The sequence below is a fragment of the Pipistrellus hanaki genome, assembly GCF_964339955.1.
Source record: "Pipistrellus hanaki genome assembly, chromosome: 1".
Taxonomy (NCBI): Eukaryota; Metazoa; Chordata; class Mammalia; order Chiroptera; family Vespertilionidae; genus Pipistrellus; species Pipistrellus hanaki.
This window is the reverse complement of record NC_140503.1, coordinates 86,859,209-86,880,124: the sequence shown is the minus strand read 5'-3', so window position 1 is coordinate 86,880,124 and position 20,916 is coordinate 86,859,209. Positions and strand designations below refer to the sequence as shown.

At 43.6% G+C, this 20,916-nt stretch overlaps 1 protein-coding gene and 1 pseudogene across 2 annotated transcripts in view; one reads left to right on the top strand and one right to left on the bottom strand.

The window, feature by feature from the left end:
• Window positions 1–1,916: 1,916 nt before the first annotated feature.
• Window positions 1,917–20,916, bottom strand: part of CCDC3 (coiled-coil domain containing 3) — a 100,500-nt gene continuing 81,500 nt past the window's right edge. Inside the window, exon 3 of the mRNA XM_084898929.1 lies at window positions 1,917–3,898. Coding sequence (XP_084755055.1) covers window positions 3,623–3,898 — 276 coding nt within the window. The 3' untranslated portion in view covers window positions 1,917–3,622. The remainder of the gene's footprint in view (window positions 3,899–20,916) is intronic.
• LOC311612133 (ankyrin repeat family A protein 2-like) overlaps window positions 4,933–20,916 on the top strand; it is a 69,530-nt pseudogene continuing 53,546 nt past the window's right edge. The window contains exon 1 of the transcript in view: window positions 4,933–5,109. The product of the transcript in view is annotated as an ankyrin repeat family A protein 2-like (transcript). The remainder of the gene's footprint in view (window positions 5,110–20,916) is intronic.

The following is a 20,916-nucleotide window of genomic DNA, read 5'->3' as shown; positions in this document are numbered from 1 at the left end:
TCTAATGAACAAAATAAACTGGTGAATACAACAGAATCAGAGGCATGGAAGCATGGAACAGCCTGAGGAATCTCAGAGGGAATGGGGCAAGGAAGTGGGAAGAGATTAACCAAAGATATTACCCTTGGACATAGACAGTAGGGTGGTAAAGGCCTGTGGTGGGACAGGAACCAGATAGAGGGGGCAATGGGTGGGGGAAGGAGGACAGCTATAATACTCTCAACAATAAAGATTTTTTTAAATGTTCATGTGTACAAGATTATTATTCAACATCGGTGTATTTTACTAATATTATGTGCCCCCACTCAAAGTCTAGTTTTTTCCTATTACCATATACTTTATTCCCTTCACCTACTTTGCTCCTCCCCCTTTCTCTTCTTGTAACCTCCCTCCTCTTGTTTGTAGTTAAGAGTCTGCTTTTGTTTATTTTATTATTTGGTACTTTTTGTTTATATTTTACATAATCTATCGAACAATCAAATCTAAAAATCAAAATGAACAAGAAATCTAATGAACAAAATCAACTGATGATTAAAACAGAATCAGAGGCATAGAAGCATGAAACAGATTTCAAGAATCTTATACACCTGAAATTATGAGTGATATATGATTTTTGTCTTACATTTTCCATCTGACATTTCATTTAGCATAATATTCTTAAAATCCATCCATATCTCATCTTCGTTATAGCTGAGTAGTATTGCATTATGCACACACACACACACACACACACACACATGTATTGTGTATACACACATATGTATATATCACATTTTCTTTATCCAGTCATCCACAATGGACACAGATTATTTCACGTGTTGGCTATTGTAAATAATATTGAATTGAATATAAGGACACATATATATTTACAAATAAGGTGTTTTTTTTCATATTTGAGCAGCAAATTTCCAAGATATTGATTGGTGGATAATATGGTAGATCTATTCTTAATTTTTGAGAAACCTTCATACTGTCTTCCATGGTGCCTGCACTAATTTACATTCCCACCAAGGTGTAATAAGTTCCCTTTTCTCCAACACTTCTTATTTCTTGTCTTTTTTATAATAGTCATTCTAATGAGTGTGAAATTGTATCTCATTGTGGTTTTGATTTTCATTTCCCTAATAACTAGTGATGTTGAACATCTTTTTATAGGTCTGTTGGCCATTTCTTTATGTCTTCCTTGGAAAAGTGTCTATTCAAGTTCTCTGCCCATTTTTTAATTAGATTGTTTTATTTTGTTGTTGTTGAGTAGTGTGAGTACTCAAAATGGATTAAAGACCTGAACATAAGACCTGAAGCAATCACTACTCAGAAGAAAACATAGTCATTAAACGTATGGACTTTGGTCCTAGAGGAACTTTTATGAATTTGACCACAAAGGCAAGGGAAGCAAAAGCAAAAATAAATGAATGGGATTACATCAAACTAAAAAGCTTCTGCACAGCAAAAGAAACTGTCAACAAAAAGACAACAAACCAAATAGAAGAAGTTATTTGCTCTCCTTTTTTGATTTGATGATTTTCTGTAGTGGTGTGCTTGGATTCTTTTCTCTATTTTTTAAAAATCCTACTAATACAATGATCAGCTGGCAAGGACTATGGTTAAGATAACACAGCAGATAACAGGGACCCAGGGAGTCCCCTTTGGCAACTGATGTAGGTATGCTTTTGATGACTTTGATTAATGAAGCTGCCATCCCTTCTGAGGAGCAGGCTAGCAAAGCTCTGCTTTTCTGCAGGTGTACTGAGAGATGGAAACCCCAAGAGAGGCAGGGTTAGGCCACATCTCAACAGCGAAAGCAAAGGAGGCGTGAGCTCGGTGTCCTAAATGCCCCAGGTGTTACACATGCCCTCCCTTCAACTCCCTCCCCCCCACTCACCCATCCCCACCCCCTCGAAGATCTAAATTGCCTTTCCAGGGCAAATCTTGATATCTCCCTGACCCAAAAGGAACACTTGCTTTACTTTTATGACTGAAATATTGCTCATATTTATTGAAAAAGGAGAACGTACTGCAGCTGTAGAGACCCAGCTTCCACAGTTCTGCAAACACTGACTGCAAATCACCTTTAGGCTTGTCATTCCCTACTGTGAAAGCAAAACCACCCTAAGGAAATGTCCCCAGGAAGACTAATCTAGAAGATGCACCTTCTCTCGTACCCCACTAGGAAATATACAGCTAATAAAGTGCTGGCAGAAGCTTGAAAATGAAATACTCTTGAGCAAAAAATTCCAATGCGATTCAGTCCAGGTCATATGTCCCTGAGGCAGGAGCCTGCCACCAAGACCCAAGTGGCACAAAGTCCACCCCTGAGACTGGTTGCCAGTAGGACTGAAATCTTACAGTAACTGCCATTGCCAATGTCGAAGACAGTAATCAGGCCCTGTACTGTCATGGGTGGTTTATGGGCAGCTGACCCCCCCAGTGAAAGGCCAGAAGCTTCTCTCTAGAAAACTGGGGGAGGGAAACGTGGATTGGAGGTCCAGCAATAGAGGATAATCAGGAGAGGACCCTCAACTGACCTCTCACTAACACAACTGGGACTTGACTGAATGTGCCTAAGTCAAGAGCTCAAATGGCAGGTATAGTGAACCTTCTACTTTTTACTTGTAGGACTGTCTTTAAAGCTTTCTATCCCAAGAGGGTGAGTGTTTTGATTGTATACAGGTGCAGTTACTATAGGTGCACAAATGTACAAACATTACCCTGTCCTGGTGGGTGGGGAGTGTTTGCATAAAGAAGCAAGAGATTGGAGCACCTGGAACAAGCCCTTTGGGAACCTGGATGGGAATAAGGTAAGGTCATCTGACCCCAATACATAAGGAAGTGTCTTTAAAGAAGACAGCTCACCTTGAATTTGGAAAAGCTGAAAGAAATTACGGAGCCAACAGAAGTTAAAATTTAGAAGAGGCTAAAATATAACTTTGGGTTTTCCAACTTCAGAATGCAGTGTGATGAAACCTGACAGGCCCCTAAAGGCCATGTATCTCTTGATTAGTGCTGGTACTGGAAATTGGATATAATTTCTCTTTTTAATGACTTACTGCCCAACTCAGTTCCCCTACCTGTGCTGAGCTCGTTAAGTCTAATGTGCCTCAGCTGTGAGAAGATGCTGGCCGGAGGAGGGACACCCTGTACATGTTACATACAGGCATCCTTGAGTGCTTAGCAAGGCCAGCATCCTCTTCCAAAGATCAGAAAATGAGACACCAGATGGTTCCATGATGTGATTCAGATCACTCCTCAGAACTAGTAGTTGTTCTGTAGCTCAGAGCTACAACCATACTACCTTCTCTTTGGAAATAAGCCCAAGCTCCCTGATGTCTCATACATCTAGAGAATTTAAAATGTTCTCCCAGAAGCTGAGGACAGGCCTTAGGCAAGCACTCCAGGATGCTGCCACCTATGGACTTCGAAGCACTGTGTCTGGGACCAGGCCAGGTAGGGGCAACAAGACTTCCCTTTAAACCAGCTAGACACTACCAAGTGCATAGTAAAAACGTCTTCTACAGGATCTGAAATGTGTGTATGTCCAACACCAGCATCACCCTCCATTCCCTGGAGAGAGGCAATGCACCCAGCAGTGTGGCTGAGGTCCCGTGGGGTCCCCGCTATCCCGTTATCCCCGCAGGTAGGTACTGCCTGCAGGCTCCTGCCTGAAGGCATTGATGTGCGGGAGGGCTCCCGCTGTGGCTGCCAGCTTCTCATTGAGCTTCTGGTTCACCAGTTCCAGGTGGCGGCCGTTCTTCCGCGCCTGCCTCAGAGACCGCTTGACCTTCTTCACCCGGTCCCGGAGCTGCCTGTTCCGCTTCTCCAGTGTGGCCACCTTCTGCTGCAGTTTCTTGACATGGTCCTCCTCCTCAAACAGGGCCTTCTGCACCGAGGAGCACATGAGCTGGGGAGATAGACACCACAGAGGGAGAGACAGGTGAGCTCCAGGAAACTGGCCCAGGTCAGCCCCAGTGCCCAGCCACCCAGACCTAACATCACCCATAGCACTGACTCCAGCACACGGACACCCCTCATGACTCCCCAAAGAAAGCCAGTGGGGCTTGTGTCCACCAGGCTACAGTGAGCTGAGAAACAGTTCTTACAGGGCTCTCACATGGACCGCCCACCCCAGAACCCAGCACAGAGGCAGCAGACTGAAAAGCACCTAGCCTTCCTGTGAAAGGCCTACTTGCTTATCTTAATTAGAAGCCTCTTGGGCTACAGCTTTAAGTTCACATGTAGAGGCCTACTGCAAACTCCTCCAAACACTGGGCTCAAGCCTCTGCCTTGCTCCAGGTGACTGGTACCACCCAGAGAGGAGCCTGGGCACACATTTGATGTCCCAGTGGTTGTGGCTGTACCCAGGGGACCCTCCTTGATCACTTGGTTCTGGTACCTAGTGGGGCTCATGCTTGCAGATCCCATAGGACTATAGAAAGTAGAAAAACAGTTTTTAACCAGTTACCCCACTCAGCACTATGGGGCAATGTTGTAGGCCCCAGATTAAAACCCTCTGTGATCTGGCAAAGTGAGAACCCCAGGGCTTTCGAACATATCAATAAACACGCACACTAAGAAGTCTTGGATGACCCAGCTTCTCTTCCAAGATGCCTTCCTGAGTTGTTATGCCAGCAAAATGGAAAAGTATTATGAGGGGAATAGCATACCTTTCAAAGTTTTCTTTATTGTGGATACTGCCCCCAGACACCCACCTTTTACTGATCTTCATCCCAACATCAAACTGGTGTTTCTACCTTCAAACACAGCACCTCTTTGATCCAACAATGGATCAGCTTTCAAAGCCTACAACACCTGAGGAAAACCTTTACCAAGGTCACTGCTGCAACTGAGGAAGACACTGATGCAATTCTGGAAGGATTATAATATCGATGACTGAATTAGCACCCTTGCTTGGGCTTGGAATAATGTGACCAAAGAATGTATGATGGCATTGGGAAAATACTCAAGGGGTTCATCCAGGACTTCAAAGGATTTTCCAAGGATGAGGTGCCTGCAAAAATCAAAGCTGTGGGTGAGGATGACATTGAGGAGCTCCTAGAGCTGGTTCCTGAGGAACTGACCCATGGGGAAAAGGAAAGCATTGCTGAAGAAGAGGCATGAGAAAAGGAAACTGCAAGAAAAGGAAAGAAAGAACCCTCAAGAGAACTCACAGTGGAGGGCTTAGCAGAAGCTTTTGCAGTCCTCAGGAAGCTCCTTAAAAAATTTGAAAACATGGACCCCCAACACAAAAAGGTTTTCATTGATAAAGAGGAATGTTCATATTGCATCATCTATGATTAAAATACAGAAAGACCATCCTGAATAATTAACTGAAAACTAGCTGGAGCAAGGATGGAAAGTGGAGACTGCATAGAGACTAGTAGAAAGTGCAGAGGCACAAAAGGGCTGGCTGAGCTCCCACAGACAGTAGCTGAAGTTCCAGAGAGATATCTCAGCTGTATGTGTTGGGGAAGTGGGGAGGTTGGGTTCTACTGAAAACTCTGGGGCTTAAATATCAAGCTGGGCTCCGCAGTCCAGAAAAGCAGCAGGGGTGCTGTCTCCCAGGGAAAGATGACTGGAAATGCAGGCACACTCTTAAGGGCAACACACAAAATTTCATGTGCAGCCATTCTCCTTGGGTTCTGTCAGAGGGAGAGCAGAATGGACTGGAGCTTTGTGAGGGTTGGGGGCTCTAGGGTTAGATCTCAGAAGGCAGGCACCACATTTCCTGTGCTGAGCCATTCTCTCCTACTGCAGAGCAGTGGTGGTCCATGAAGTCCGAATGTTTGGCAAACACTGCTGCAAAGGACATCTTTCTCCAGCAGACCTCTACCATCCAGGTAGCTTTTGCTGTGGGGGGAGGGGGAGGAGGAATTGAACTACCCTATTGAAAACTCCTTGCCCCACCCTATGAACTTTCTAAGGCCCATTAAGTGACTGAGAATAATAGTCGGCCTGTAGGCAGAAGCAGTTGCCTATCCTGTTGGAAAAACTCTCACATGACCATGTGGTTGATATCCTGAGGCTAATCAAGACTGAATAACAATAATACTGCAGGCAGAAGCAGATCTTTGGAGGCTTTGAATCTTTGCCCGGTCTAATTCAGGGCCAGGCTAGGAAAAGCAGACCCTGGTCCTTTCTAAAGATATCTATCCCAGCAGGGGGAGCCACAAGCTGTGGATTGCTGACAGCTCCAAACAGGGTACTCAAGGCCAGTCAGAAACATCATCTGGCATTGTCCAGCATTAGACATTGGGAGTGATAGCAGATCTATCTAATACACAGACATAAACCCAAATAGGCAGCAAAATGGGGAAAGAAACAAAAAAGCCTGAAATGAAAGAACAAGAGAATTCTTCAGAAGATGAACTAAATGAAATGAAAATATAAAATTTATCAGATATAGAGTTCAGAATAATGATGGAAAAAATGCTCAACAGCATGAGGAAAGGTATATTAACTATGAAAAAAGACAAGTCAGAAATTGGCAGCACTAAAAAAGAACATATTGGGCCCAGCCGGCATTGATCTATGAACTAAGGAGGTCATGGTTCAATTCCTAGTCAGGGCACATGCCCAAGTTTCAGGCTTGATCCCCAGTGTGGGGTGTGCAGAAGGAAGCCAATCAATGATTCTCTTTCATCATTGATGTTTCTATCTCTCCCTTTCCCTTCCACTCTGAAATCAATTTAAAAAAAAAAAAAATTTTTAAGAACATATTGGAAGGAATACACAGCAGATTAGGGAAAGCCAATGGTTGGATCAGTGAATTAGAAGACAGGCTAGGGAAAAAATCACTCAGAGAACAAAACAAAAACAAAAGCAAAAAAATTAAAAAATAGAACAGCTTAAGCCTTAAGGGAACTGTGGGATACTGTGAAATGTAACAATAGTCACATAATAGGAGTACCAGGAGGGGAAGAAAGTCACCCTCAGAAGGCATCCAGAAAATAATTTGTGGTCTTTTGAAATGTGAAAGTGAAAATTAGCCTAATAGCTTATCTCTGGACAACAAAGATCCAGATAGCCACTGGGAGCAAGATCAGATGGTAATATGCTCTGTGGGGAAGGTCTTAGCCAGGGCATCCACCCATTTATAGGGCCCTATAGCTACTCAGCCTCACTTTGGAGTTGTATCTGCCTTCCAGTGCTTTGTTTATTAGTCTGCTGGCTACCTGATGATAAATCAAGTGGCTGTTTCTATATGAAAGTGCCATCATTCCTTATCATGGTGAGCTATAAGGGCCTGCAAAAGCACCTATAGGTCTGGGCTCACCACTGGCCCCAAACCATTAAGCTAGTGCCATGGTCGGCAAATTGCGGCTCATGAGCTGCATGCAGCTCTTTGGCCCCTTGAGTGTGGCTCTTCCACAAAATGTCATGGCTTGGGTGAGTCTATTTTGAAGAAGTGGAGCTAGAAGTTTAAGTTTTAAAAATTGGCTCTCAAAAGAAATTACAATCATTGTACTGATATTTGGCTCTGTTGACTAATGAGTTTACCTACCACTATGCTAGTGGATCCCCACTCCCTACCCCAGGCTGCTCATTAGAATCACATAGGAAATGTATATGAAATACTTGTGCCTGCACCCCACCCCAGACCAGTGAAACAGGAATATCTGAGATGGAGGCTTGGGCATCACTTTTTTTAAGGGGCTTCTCGGTAATTTAATAAGCAGCTAGGCTTGAGGACCATTTCTCTAAGATTTCAATCACTGTTTTTGCTAGAAACAAAATTTATACAACTAAATAACTGTAAAGTGTTACAGCTATTCTAACTACCATCAATTCTCATTGTAAATCTCACTCAGCCTGCACTTCACTTCATTCGCTATGCTCTAATTTTAATTTGCTGCTTCCAGTCTTTTGTGTACAGAAAACCGTAATACCACGGTTATTAGGACTGTAATCATTTGAGATCTCACCAATGTGTAAAACATAGAAACTGATATGTAGATGTTAAGGCATCCATGCTAGTCACCTAGAGTGTTTTTTTTAATTATTCCTAGGTCTGGGACATAGGTGAAATGATTAAGTGAGCTCAGGGTAAAAGGGATGTTATAGCCTTTCTCCAAAGGGATGAAAGTTTCTCTTGATTAAAAGAGAATCTGGGACACAGATATTCACATAAAACTCAGGGACTGATCCTGGCTTTACCAGCTGCATGGCTACTATCTCTCTCTTTAAACTTGACAGTTTCTGTGTTTATATCCTAGGTCGGAATCTAGTTGTATCTTAATTTTTCCAAACATTTTAGCCAATTTCCCAAACACTACTGTGTATGCCGTCAATTATCTTTCCACACAAGATTTCTGACACAGCCACTATTGAATGGCAAATTCCCATGTAGAAATGAATCTGTTCCTGGGCTATATTCTGACCGATTTGTTTGCCATTATCCTAAAACCACTCTTTAAAAAAAAATTTGAGTTTGAATTTGAAATACTTGATGGATTAGGCCTCTCTTTTGTTATACTCTTTTGCATCTCTGTATTTTTTCTTAATAATTTTAGGATTTTTGGTATTTCATTGAATTTGTATAGTTTAGGAAAATCTCTTGTATTCCTTAATAAAATTTTATAACTTTTCCCATAAAAAAAAGAATAAGTTTTCTAAAGTAAGGCTTGAGCTGCAAGTTACCTCTGCTTAGAAATATCCATAGATCCCCAACATATACCCAGCAATACAGTAAAATGGAGAAGTGTCACCTGCCTTAGTTTGAGTCCTGCTTCTTCCACTGAGGAGCAGTGTCACCTTGGCTAGCTTCTCAAGCTCATGAGAATGAGATCTCTGCTGCACCTGCCAGACCCCCTGAGGGAGGAAAGGTGTTTCCCCAGCTTCCTGGCATGCTGACAGCCCTCAGCTGAGTCTCTCTCCAGAAACTGCCCTAACTTAGGAGAGCTGCCTCATTCCCATATTCATTCCCCCTTCCCAGGGTGCCCACATCAATGACTGCTTAACCAAGGATATGAAAGCCAGGGCCCTCCTCCCAGCCCGGATCATTTCTGAAGGGCCCTCCCAGCCTCGAGCACACGTGAGGTAGGCCAGGGCCTTTGGTGAAACTGCATTGCAGTCTAGCTTCTCCCGCTGCTCAGTCCTGCTTTTCTCTCTTTTTCCCTTCCCCCCTCAGGTGTTGAACCCAGGCATACTCAATAGAAGACAAAAACTTCCTGCACACTACTCAGTTCAGTCTGCTTCCCTGAGGACCCAGCCTGCAGCACTCACTGCCCTCATGTGTGCAATGGGAGAATCATGGTCCTCTCTTACGGAGTGTTTCAAAGATTTAATATGCTTTGCTTGTAAAGTACTCAGTACCATACCTTGTGCTGAGAACCATACCCTATGCTGCTATCTGAATCTCTCTCACCAAAATTCATATGTTGAAATCCTAATGTCTGATGTGATGGTATTTGGAGGCAGGGCCTTTGAGATGTGATTAGGTCTTCGGGGCACAACCCTCATGAGTGAGATTAATGTCCTTATAAAAAAAAAAAAAAAGACCCCACAGAGTTCCCTCACCCCTTCTGCCACATAAAGAAAATAAGTCTGATACCTACTCAGCCAGGGTGACTCAGTGGTTGAACTAGGAGGTCACAGTTGGATTTCTGGTCAGGGCACATGCCCGAGTTTCAGGCTCAATCCCCAGTAGGGGGCATGCAGGAGGCAGCAGGTCAACAATTCTCTCTCTCTTGATTTTTTTTTTTTTTTAAGATTTCAATGTTATTTTATTTTTTTATTTTTTTAAATATATTTTATTAATTTTTTACAGAGAGGAAGGGAGAGAGATAGAGAGCTAGAAACATCGATGAGAGAGTAACATCAACCAGCTGCCTCTTGCACATCCCCCACCCGGGATGTGCCCGCAACCAAGGTACATGCCCTTGACCGGAATCGAACCTGGGACCTTTCAGTCCGCAGACCGACGCTCAACCACTGAGCCAAACCGGTTTCGGCTCTCTCTTGATGTTTCTATCTCTCTCTATCTCCCTCTCCCATCCTGTCTGAAATCAGTAAAAATATATTTTAAAAAAGAAGTCTGAGACCTGGAAGAAAGCCCTTAGTGTTTTCTTGGCACCTGGATGTTGGGGCTCTAGCACTATGAAAAAATAAATCCCATTTATAAGCCATCTAAACTGTGGAATTCTGTTATGGCAGCCCTGGGCTGATGTCTAAATAGACTAAAATACAGTAAGTGTTAAATGTATAAATAATAAATGTTAGTCATTATTATGGCATCTTTTAAAACCCTTTGTGATTAGACGTGGCCTAGATCTCCACTCTCATTTTTCATCCCTCTGTTCATCCACTTTATGCCCAAAGCAACTGGCTCCTGGCTGTCCCCAGCAATCCTGTTCTTTTCATCTCTGGGCCCCGCCACACTCATCCTTCCTCCTGGAGGCCTGTCTCCCTCGCCTCTGTCTGGCAATGCTGTAGCCATCTGTGGGCCCTTACGTGACACTTTCCACGGGGTCTCCAGGAGTGCACCACCTTTCCTGCTCCCGTGTCCACAGGGCCCCTGTACATGTCCATATGACACATATCAAGCACCACACAGCATGGGGCGTGCACTCACTGAAGGCCAACTCCACCTTGCTCTTTGTAGCCTTGTTCCCTGGCCATTTTAGGGATAAAATACAAAATCTGAATCAAGTTAAATGTTCCAAAAATACCTGTCATTTACTAAGGAGCTTTGGCCTCTTGGGGTTGCCCCTGTTCTAGGGGAGACCACAAGTGCAGCATAGTTCTCTTTTGGCCAAAATGAGCCCCATCAGAAAGAAAGGGAACAGGAGACACCCTTGAACAATGTAAGGGTTAGGGGTACCGACCCCTGTGCAGTTAAAAATGTGAACATAACTTTTGATTCCCCTAAAACTTAGTTGTCTGTTGGTGTCTCTGGGGGATTGGTTCAAGGACCCCTCTCAGATACCAAAATCCAGGGATGCCAAGTCCCCTGTATAAAATGGTGTTGAACAATGCACACAGTGGGCCCTTCACATCCACAGTTTCCAAGACACAGGTTGAAAATAGTACAGGTAGTTTTTGTTTTTTAATCTGCATATACTATCAGTGGGCCTGTGTAGTTCAAACCCATGTTGTTCAAGGGTCAACTTGGAAGTGTGTCAGTGTGAGAGTTGGGGGTTGGGGGAGTGAGGATAGTGTAGTTATTAACTTGAGTTGGCTTTAACAACTAAAGATCTGAGTGAAATTTGTCATTCTCAATCCCCACAGTCTCTCTTTGGTAGGGATAAAGTTTTAATAGCAGCAGAAAGACACAGAAGGACTCTTAGTAACTTGTCCAGTGACCAAGGACCCTTAAGTGAGCCCAAGGTCTTCAACTCCACAGAAAAGTGGGCTGTCACAAGTAGGGAAACCCTAGGCCCTAGGAATAGAGGGTAATCCCATAATAAGATGAAGTCACTACCGACAGTATCTCAATGAGCACCCCCTGAATCCTGACCATTGCCTCAAAAGAAAACTCTTTTTCATCAAGAAAGCAGAAATTTCCACATAAGAGCTGTACTTTCAAATAGGTGTGTTTCTTTAAGAAACTGTGCTTTCTCTGGAATACTTTCCAAATGGCATCAATCTCTTTAGAAAACATATATTATATATAGTCAAGGCAGCATTTGCTTATTTAGCTTTGTTGTACCTTTTAATAAACTGAGAAGAGGAGGGGGGAGGCCAGGCCAAGCTGAAACAGGTACTGCCACATTTTCTTTGGAAAGGAACACAAGAGAAACAAATGATCCCATCAGGGGCCCAAAGCAAGATTCCTAATGCACAGCCCTTCCTCAGGCCCCAGTCACACCAGTGCTGATTGTCTGTCAGATGTCTGAGCACCCCCAGCATTCGCCTGTGACAAGTCTGTTTTTCCCTGTAAAGCTCCATGCCTGTGCCTGACAGAGTGCTTGCTGCAGGAGTGTTTGGATACTGAAGATTGTCATAGGGGAGCCTGTCCTTTTATTCTCAGTAAGAAGAAAGGTAGATTGGGATACCCATCCCTTATCTTTTTTAAATAACATATTTTGAAACTATATAAGCAATGCATATTCAGAGTACAAAGTAGATGGGATCTCAATACCAGATATCAAGCTGTATTAGAAATCCATGGTTCTCAAAACAGCCTGGTACTGGCACAAGAACAGACAAATAGATCAATGGAATAGAATGGAGAACCCAGAAATCAACATAGGCCACTATGCTCAATAATACTTGACAAAGGAGGCATGAACATACAATGGAGTCAAGACAGTCTCTTCAATAAATGGTGTGAAAATTGGACAGATACATGCAAAAAAATTAAACTAGATCTCCAACTTACACCATACACAAAAATAAACTCAAAATGGTTAAAGGACTTAAACATAAGATTGGGAAACCATAAAAATATTAGAGGAATCCAGAGTCAGCAAAATCTCAGACATATGCCGAAGCAATTTCTTCACTGATACAGCTTGTAGGGCAATGGAAACTAAGGAGAAAATAAACAAATGGGACTACATCAAAATACAAAGCTTTTGCACATCAAAGAAAACCATCAACAAAACAACAGAAAAGTATCCTGCTTGGGAGAACATACTTGTCAATGTTAACACATATAAGGGCTCAATCTCCAACATTCACAGGGAATTCATACAACTTAACAAAAGGAAGAAAACAACCCAATCAAAAAATGGGCAACAGATATAGAGTCTTTTCCAAAGAATACAGAAGGAAGGCCAAGAGGCATATGAAAATATGTTCAAAGTCACTAATCATCTGAGAGATGCAAATCAAAATCACAATGTAGTACCATCTCACACCTGTCAGAAGGGCTAGCATCACCAAATCAACAAACGACAAGTGCTGACAAGGATGCGGAGAAAAAGAAACCCTCGTGCACTGCTGGTGGGAATGCAGACTGGTGTAGCCACTGTGGAGAACAGTATGGGGTTTCCTCAAAAAACTAAAAATGGAATTCCCATTTGACCCAGTGATCCCACTTCTAGGAATATATCCCAAGAAACTAGAAACACCAATCAGAAAGAACATATGCACCCCTATATTCATAGCAGCACAATTTAAAATAGCTAAGATTTGGAAACAGCCTAAATGTTCAACAGCAGATGAGTGGATTAAAAAACTGTGGTACATCTACACAATAGAATACTACACTGTGGTAAAAAGGAAGTTCTTACCATTTACAACAGCATGGATGGAACTGGAGAGCATTAGGCTAAGTGAAATAAGCCAGGTAGGGAAAGATAAATATCACATGATCTCACTCACTTACAGAATATAATGAACAACATAAACTGATGAACAAAAATAGATCCAAAGACAGAGAAGCATGGATCAGACCATTAAACCTCAGAGGGAAGATAGGGGATGGTGAGGGTAAGGAGGAGAGATCTACCAAAGGACTTGTATGCATGCATATAAGCCTAACCAATGAACACAGACAACAGGGGGGTGAGGCCATGAGGGGGATAGGGGGTGTAATGGGGGAATAAGGACACATATGTAACATTGTAATCAATAAAGAAATTTTTTAAAAAGAAAACATATTCATTATAAAAAATCGTTTTAATTATGGAACAAGAAAAGGACAATTAAAATCACCTAATTCTATTACACAGAGGTACTGTTGACATTTTAATATATTCTTCCTTGGATTGTTATTTAGGAGTGGAGATAATATTTTAAGCAAAATTAGAATCGTGCCATCATTGGATTTTCATTCTCCCGTGTTCCCTTTGGCACCTCAGGTGACTTTTTGCTAGACTTATGCTTGTACACTTCCCATGAGCACTGCCTGGGAAGCTGGGGAGGCTGAGTCAGCCACCATGAGCTGCAGGACTCGACCCCAGTTATTAATCTTCCTCTCTCTTTATGACCACGAGCCAATGGGAAGGGTGCTGAGATGGGTGTTTTTACATCAGTGAAGCTGGGTGATTTGTGTGGCTTTTTTTTTTTTTGGGGGGGGGGGGAGGACATAGAAGGTGTCTCACCTGTACCTTTACCTCAAAGTTTCCTGTGTGTTCTCTGGTCTGCCCAGGAAACTTGCACAGTCAACATCATGAAAGGTAAAGGGGCCATTTACAGTTGTCTCAAATGATTTGTAAAGAAATCATTTCTTAACATTTTCAGCTTTCATATGTTTATTCGTTCCAGCGAGAAGCATTTATTATTCCTTGCCTGGCACTGTGTGTTGCAGAAAGTTTTCCTGAATTATTCTGCAATATACTGGAAATCTCTGTACCTAGCTAAACAGAATGTATAGTAACAATTACTATTTCACAACAGCAAACCTCCTAAATGCTCTAAAGGATTATTGCCTTCACGAATGCTTTCAACTTAAATCATCACCTATAAAGGCAAGACAAAGTGTACTTTCTGAAACGTTAAAAATAAGTGGAAGAGAGTCCAAAAGCAACATCATAGACAAAAGAGCTTGCCTTTTTAAACACTTGTTCCCATTACTGGATTCAAAAAAGAGAAGGGAGGTAAAAGGAGAGAATTAAAATCTAAAGCACGGGTAGTCAACTATGGCAAAGTGCAGCCCAATACCTGCTTTTACAAATAAAATTTTATTGGAACACAGCCACATCCATTTGTTTATATGCTGTCATGGCTACTTCCATGCCACATGGCAGAGTTGAGTATTTGAAAAACAATCTAGTCCAAAAAGCTTAAAATGTTTACTATCTGGCACTTTACAGAGGGGAAAAAAATCCTAAACCCTAACCTTGAGAGGGGCTTAAAGCAAGTGGAGATGCCAAGGCAGCAACTGGATGGATTTGGAGGGGAAGAGTCAAAGGGTGGAAGGAGGGTAAAGGGACAGGGAAAACACCTGGCACCAGAGGCTCCCAGGACCCTCAGCGCCCACCTCACCTTCTCCACTCCACTCTACTCTAATCTGTGATTACTGCTTTCGGTTGCCAGGTCTTAGATCAAGTTCTCAACAATCCCTGTCAGCAAGGATCCTTTTGACTCCATCTCAACAGACTGCTGCCAATTTCAAGCCTCGGGATAGAGATGAACAAAACAGCTCTTCCCAAAATGACTAGCAACTGTTTCGAAAATGCTTCCCCAGCAACTGGAAAGATGAGCTTTCTAGAACCATCAAATGTGCACGACTCACGAAGACCAGTGCTCAGTGTGAAGATCAGGGGATTGATGACTCTAGACCTGCCCTTTGTCAGTCCTGTAAAGGTTACATTACGCTGTTTTCTGGGCCGAGGACAGACACCAACATTCCTTCATTCTCTGTGAGATTTGGGATGTTCAGGGTTGGTGGAAAGCTCCCAGACCTCAGACCACGTGCTCCACGCCATTGTCTTCAGCCCTCAGACAGATGTGTGAGAAGGTGGCGGCAGGGTCACGTAGTGCAGAATGGTTTCCTGATGGATTCAGCCCCACCAGGCTGGATAACACCCAGAGCTACTGAAAAAGCTTCCAAACCACAGAAGTGACAGCAAGGCAGTTCTCCTAAGGACTCTAGAGAAACCTGCGACTGTATTTGACTTGGTAGCTGGTTCTCTACAGCAGTGTTTCCCAACCTTCTCTCATGATGAGAATCACCTGGTGGAGTTGTTAAAACACAGATTCCTGAATCCCAACTAAGAAGTGCTAAACTAGAATTTTTGAGAACATATAGGTAAAATTGCATACCTAACTTAGTGCTCTGTATATAACATCTGTGTTAGAGCACTAGTTAAGTGATTCTCATCATGAGAGAAGGTTGGGAAACACTGCTCTACTCCACCCAAAGGTTAGAGTTGTCTCCCTGGGCCAGGAGCCCGGAAGAAGGGGGAGAGTGCCCAGACAGGCTTGGCTGGAAAGTGAGGGGAGTGAGAACAGGAGAGCGGGGACTGGGGTCAAGCAGGGAGTCAGGAGGGAGCTGGGGTGGGAGTGCTCTCCCCCCTCCCAGGCACTGACCCCAAAGCGCCCCTCCCACCACTTGGCCTCAGCAAGCAGGAGGCTATCTAGCATCTGGAGTCGAAACATGGGCAAAACTTCAGAATCAGGCAATGGGACCCCTTCCTGGCTCCCCCATTATCTGCCAGTGAGGCCCTGCATAAGTCAGTGAAGCTACCTTAGCTCAGTCTCCTCATTTACACAACAGAGATGATAATGACTCTGCCCCATTTGCTTTGAAGATTAAGTCAGATGGCATAGGTACTGCATTTGACCTTGGCATAGAGTGAACAATAAATGGAGCTTTTATTATATTATTATTCATTCTGAGTTTGAACTTTCCTGATCAAATTGCTACTCCCTGACTCTCTCAACTGGCTACACCTTTGCATATGTAGTTAGGTCCTACTTAGAAAATCTCTACCAACTCACAATCCTCACACTTTAATCTAACTCATGAAATTCTATTTATCCTCCAAATCTTAGTTCAAAGGTCACTTCCTCTTTGAAGAGTTCCCTGATTCCTCCAGGCAGGGCCATGTGAACTAACCCCTGATTCCTCTGTCAAATTTATTGCATCGTGCTCATTAGCAAGTCTCACTCTTTCCTAGACCATAAGCATACCTTTACAAGGACTCTACCTTTTCATCTTTGCATCCAACACCTAACACACAGTAAGCATTTAATTAATGGAGGAGGGATGCAGGTTGAAACAGAAATAAGTTCAATGACTTTTAAATGGGCAACAAATGGAGAAGCAGGAGCTGCCATTGGAAAGTGGGTGCTAGGTTCCCCATGATCCTTGTGAAGTCCTGTTTCCCAAGAAGAAAATCAGTTTTGACCAGTTGTTCTGGGAAGATCAGAAACTGGCTAGTGCTTTTATTTTCTAAACTCTCCTTACACCCCGGACTGGATTAGTTTGTAGAGGCCTGTCCCAAACCCCACAAAGGTTGCAGGTCATGATGGAGATGAGAAAGGACAGTGAATTTTAGGGGTGTGATGCCCGGTTACAGAATACATAGGTAAACTTAGGAGATGGGATCACATTTCAGAGTCTGCAGAGAGAAGGGAAGAAGGGGTCAGTTCTTAGACAGCCAAAGCATGAATTGTGAACTGACCATTATGAAAACCAGGAAAGACTGCACTGCGTTGGGTCTCTTCCTACCATCATGGAAAGAAAAGTTCTTGGTTAAGTTCAGTTACAGAGAAATACCTTTGTATCTCCAGATAAATCCACTACAAAGTATTGCCCAACTTGGGTCTACATAATGCTCATCTCATGAGATGCTTGCATGGGGACAAAGGGATTCTTCTGGTCAAGAAAAGTTCAGAAATGCAGCATATTATGTTTCCCTTTGATGTAATGCTCATTAACATATGTGCCACTGCACATTGGTCCTAGATTACATAAATCTCTAACTCTGCTTTACTCCATATCTCATCTGACCATGGCAGAGCCCTCCAACAGACAAGTACTGACTACAGGCTCAGAGATTTTTGATCCTCTTGGCCTGGAGAAGCCCCAAGTCCCCAGCCAATCCATTCAGCTATAGGCAGCCTGCTGCATTTATCCCAATGTTTTTCAATGTCCATAACAAAAATCTTACTGTTATAGTAGAAAATGGCTGGAGTATAGAAGTTTAATAACTTTTTAAATAAGTTAATTTGAAGATATTTTAATCACCAGTTGTCCAAAAAAATAAATAAATAAGAGACTTTCTCATTGCATCCCACTGCTCTCTCTTATATATTATTACTAGAGGCCTGGTGCATGAAAATTCATGCATTGCAGGAGGGGGTCCCTCAGCCTGGCCTGCCCCCTCTCACAGTCCAGGAGCCCTCAGGGGCAGGTGACCCAGGCAATCAGAGGAAGGCAACACCCCATCACACCTCTGATGCTGCCATTGCTGGCAGCGCAAGCCTCGGCCAGCCCTGGTTACCTGAGCCTTGGGCAGCCCTGGGCATCTGGGAAGCTGCCATTTGAGACTTGCCTGTGCCTCGGGCCACCCCTGGGTGGCTGGGGGGCTGAGGAGACTGGGGAACTCCAGAGGCAAGCACCCCAGCAGGGCTGAGGGGAATGGGTGCTGCCATTTTGTGGCTGTCGGCACTGCCACCTTTGAGAGCATGGCAGTCAATTAGCATATTCCCTCCTTATTGGCTGTGGGTACCACCATTTTTGAGGGCAGGGTAGTCAATTAGCATATTCCCTCCTTATTGGCTGTGGGCACTGCCATCTTTGAAGGTGGGACAGTCAATTAGCATATTCCCTCCTTATTGGCTGTGGGTACCACCATCTTTGAGGGCAGGGTAGTCAAATAGCATATTCTGTCCTTATTGGCTGTGGGCACTGCCATCTTTGAGTGTGGGGGAGTCAGTTAGCATATTCCCTCTTCATTAGATAGGATTACTCAACTAGAGGCCCAGTGCACAAAATTTGTGCACAGGTAGGGTCCCTAGGCCTGGCTGGCAATCAGGGCTGATCAAGTTCCCTGGCTCCCCACCTCCTCCTTCCCTCACTCCCTCAGCACCCTTCCACCACCGCTGGTCACTTGCCATGTTCCATGACGCCCCCTTGTGGTCAGCGCACGTCATAGCAAATGATCGAACTACCGAGTGGACAATTTGCATATTAGCCTTTTATTATATAGGATTGTATGCATGTGACCTCACTGACAGGAACTGGACTTGTCCCATTCTGTGGCATTTCCATCTAAGTTCTGAGCCTCTGTGGGTGAATCTACATCTCACCCAGGGAGTTTTGCAAATATAATTTTCATTGTTTATGATATAGAAGACTGGGAATCACTAGGCCAAAGAATACTGATTCTAACCCACAATGCTTTTATAGACCTACGAAGGGGAGGAATACTGAAACACAGCTCTCATTCAGTGTTCAGCACTTTCCGTGGTGCAGTGGAGAAAAAGACTGCAAGTAAAGTGAGAAGGAAGCTGTTTTAGTTTGTTAGGATCCTAGAGAATCAGCATCATAGATGAGTGAGTGAGCTTACTGATTCATGGTCCTTTCTGAATCTCAGTCACAGCCTCTGAAAGACATCTTCTGCCTCTAATGCCTCTGAATTTTTGCACAAAGCTTCCTTGGGCATCTCAGTCACTATCTGGCCAGTCATCCTGGGCTGGGATTCCCTCCCATGAACACAGCAGGCAGGAAACAGGCCCGTTAGACTTGCTGATGTGGGAATTCCCTTCAGAGGGATTGGTGCTGTTCATGCTCACTGGAATCTCAGGGTTTTGTAAAGATCTGCCCACTGGCCTTCCAATGTGTGTGTACTCAGCCTCCAGGGTATCTTGAATTATGAAAGAGGAAGTATGAAAGAGGAAGTATGAAAGGGTTTATGATCTAGCCTCCTCCTCCAAACCCAGCAGTTCACAGATGTGCTACCATTGGGGATGGGGGCCAAGTTCACTGCTGAGTGAGGTGCTCTGAGCCACTGATTGGCTTTCTAAGCTCCAGGCCTCGGGTCACTGCTATTGCCCCAGGGAACAGGAGTAGGTCATTAGCTAAGTAAAAACTTCCATTTTACCCTGTGACCTCTGAACTCATCCAGGGTGAGCTCAAGGCAGTCCCATCAGATCTCAGTGCGTATAGTGAAGTACTGAGACTGGGTAGGCTGGACCATGGACCACTGGGATCCACAAAGGAGGGGGAAGCCTGTAGGAAAGCTGGCCCAGAGCCAATGTTGGCCTGCTCCACCCTGCTCTCTCTCCACCAGCACTGTTGGCCTGACCCCTTCTGATCTGATGTCCATTTTACTGGGGCCTTTCACGGTCATGGGTTCCAAGTATTTGGGGTTTAGTCGCCAGTCCTTCTCCTACAAAGGGCAACTAAGGACTAGGCTCCACTTTTCCTCCTGATGGTTGTGTGTTTTCCTGGCATGGTGACCACTGGCTGGAAACCCCAAAGGGCTCTGCCACCCGCCCTGCTGGGGAATGTGCTGGAGATTTACGAGCTGTGAGCGCGCTCCTGTTTACTTCGCAGGGACTGATGACTTGTCCACACGGCCACATCCAGGGCCTGACTCGGCTGTAATTCTCTTTAGGAGATATTTTTCAAACCCAGATACTGGCTTTTCTGCTACTGAATTAAGACAGGTGGCCCTGCATATGCAAAAGAATGAAATGACACTGTTTGACACCATACACAAATATTAACTCAAAATGGACTGAAGGCTTAAATATAAGATCTGACATAATAAAATAATAGAAGAAAACATAAGCATTAAACTTGTGGATCTTGGTCTCTGGGAAGCTTTTGTGAACTTGACCCCAAAAGCAAGAGAAGTTAAAGCAAAAATAAATGAATGGGGCCCTAGCCATTTTGGCTCAGTGGATACAGTGTCAGTCAGCTCATAAATTGAAGGATCCTGGGTTCGATCTGGTCAAGTGCACATAACTCAGGAGGCAACCAATCAATGAGTTTCTCTCACATTGATGTTTCTCTCTCTCTCTGACTCTCCCCTTCCTTTCCATTCTCTCAAAAAATCAATGGAAAAATATCCTCAGGTGAGGATTTAAAAAAAATAAATGAATGAATTGGACTACATCAAACTAAAAAGATGCACAGCAAAAGAAAGCATCAACAAAACAAAAAGTCAACCAATAGCATGCGAAAATATATTTGTGAACATCACCTCTGATAATGGGCTAATATCTAAAACATACAAAAAACTCATACAACTCAACAACAGCAATAAAAAAAAATCCAATTAAAAGTGGGCAAAGGACCTGAACATACATTTCTCCCAAGAAGACATGCAAATGGCCAAGAGACATGTGAGGAGATGGTCAACTTCACTAGATATAAGAGAAATGCAAATTAAAATCACAATGAGGTACCACCTCACATGGGTTCGAATGGCTATTACCAATAAGACAAGAAACAACAAATGTTGTTGAGGATGTGGAGAAAAGGGAACGTTTGTACACTGCTGGTGGGAATGTAAATTGGTTCAGCCTCTATGGAAAACATTATGGAGGTTCCTCAAAAAATTAACACTAGAACTA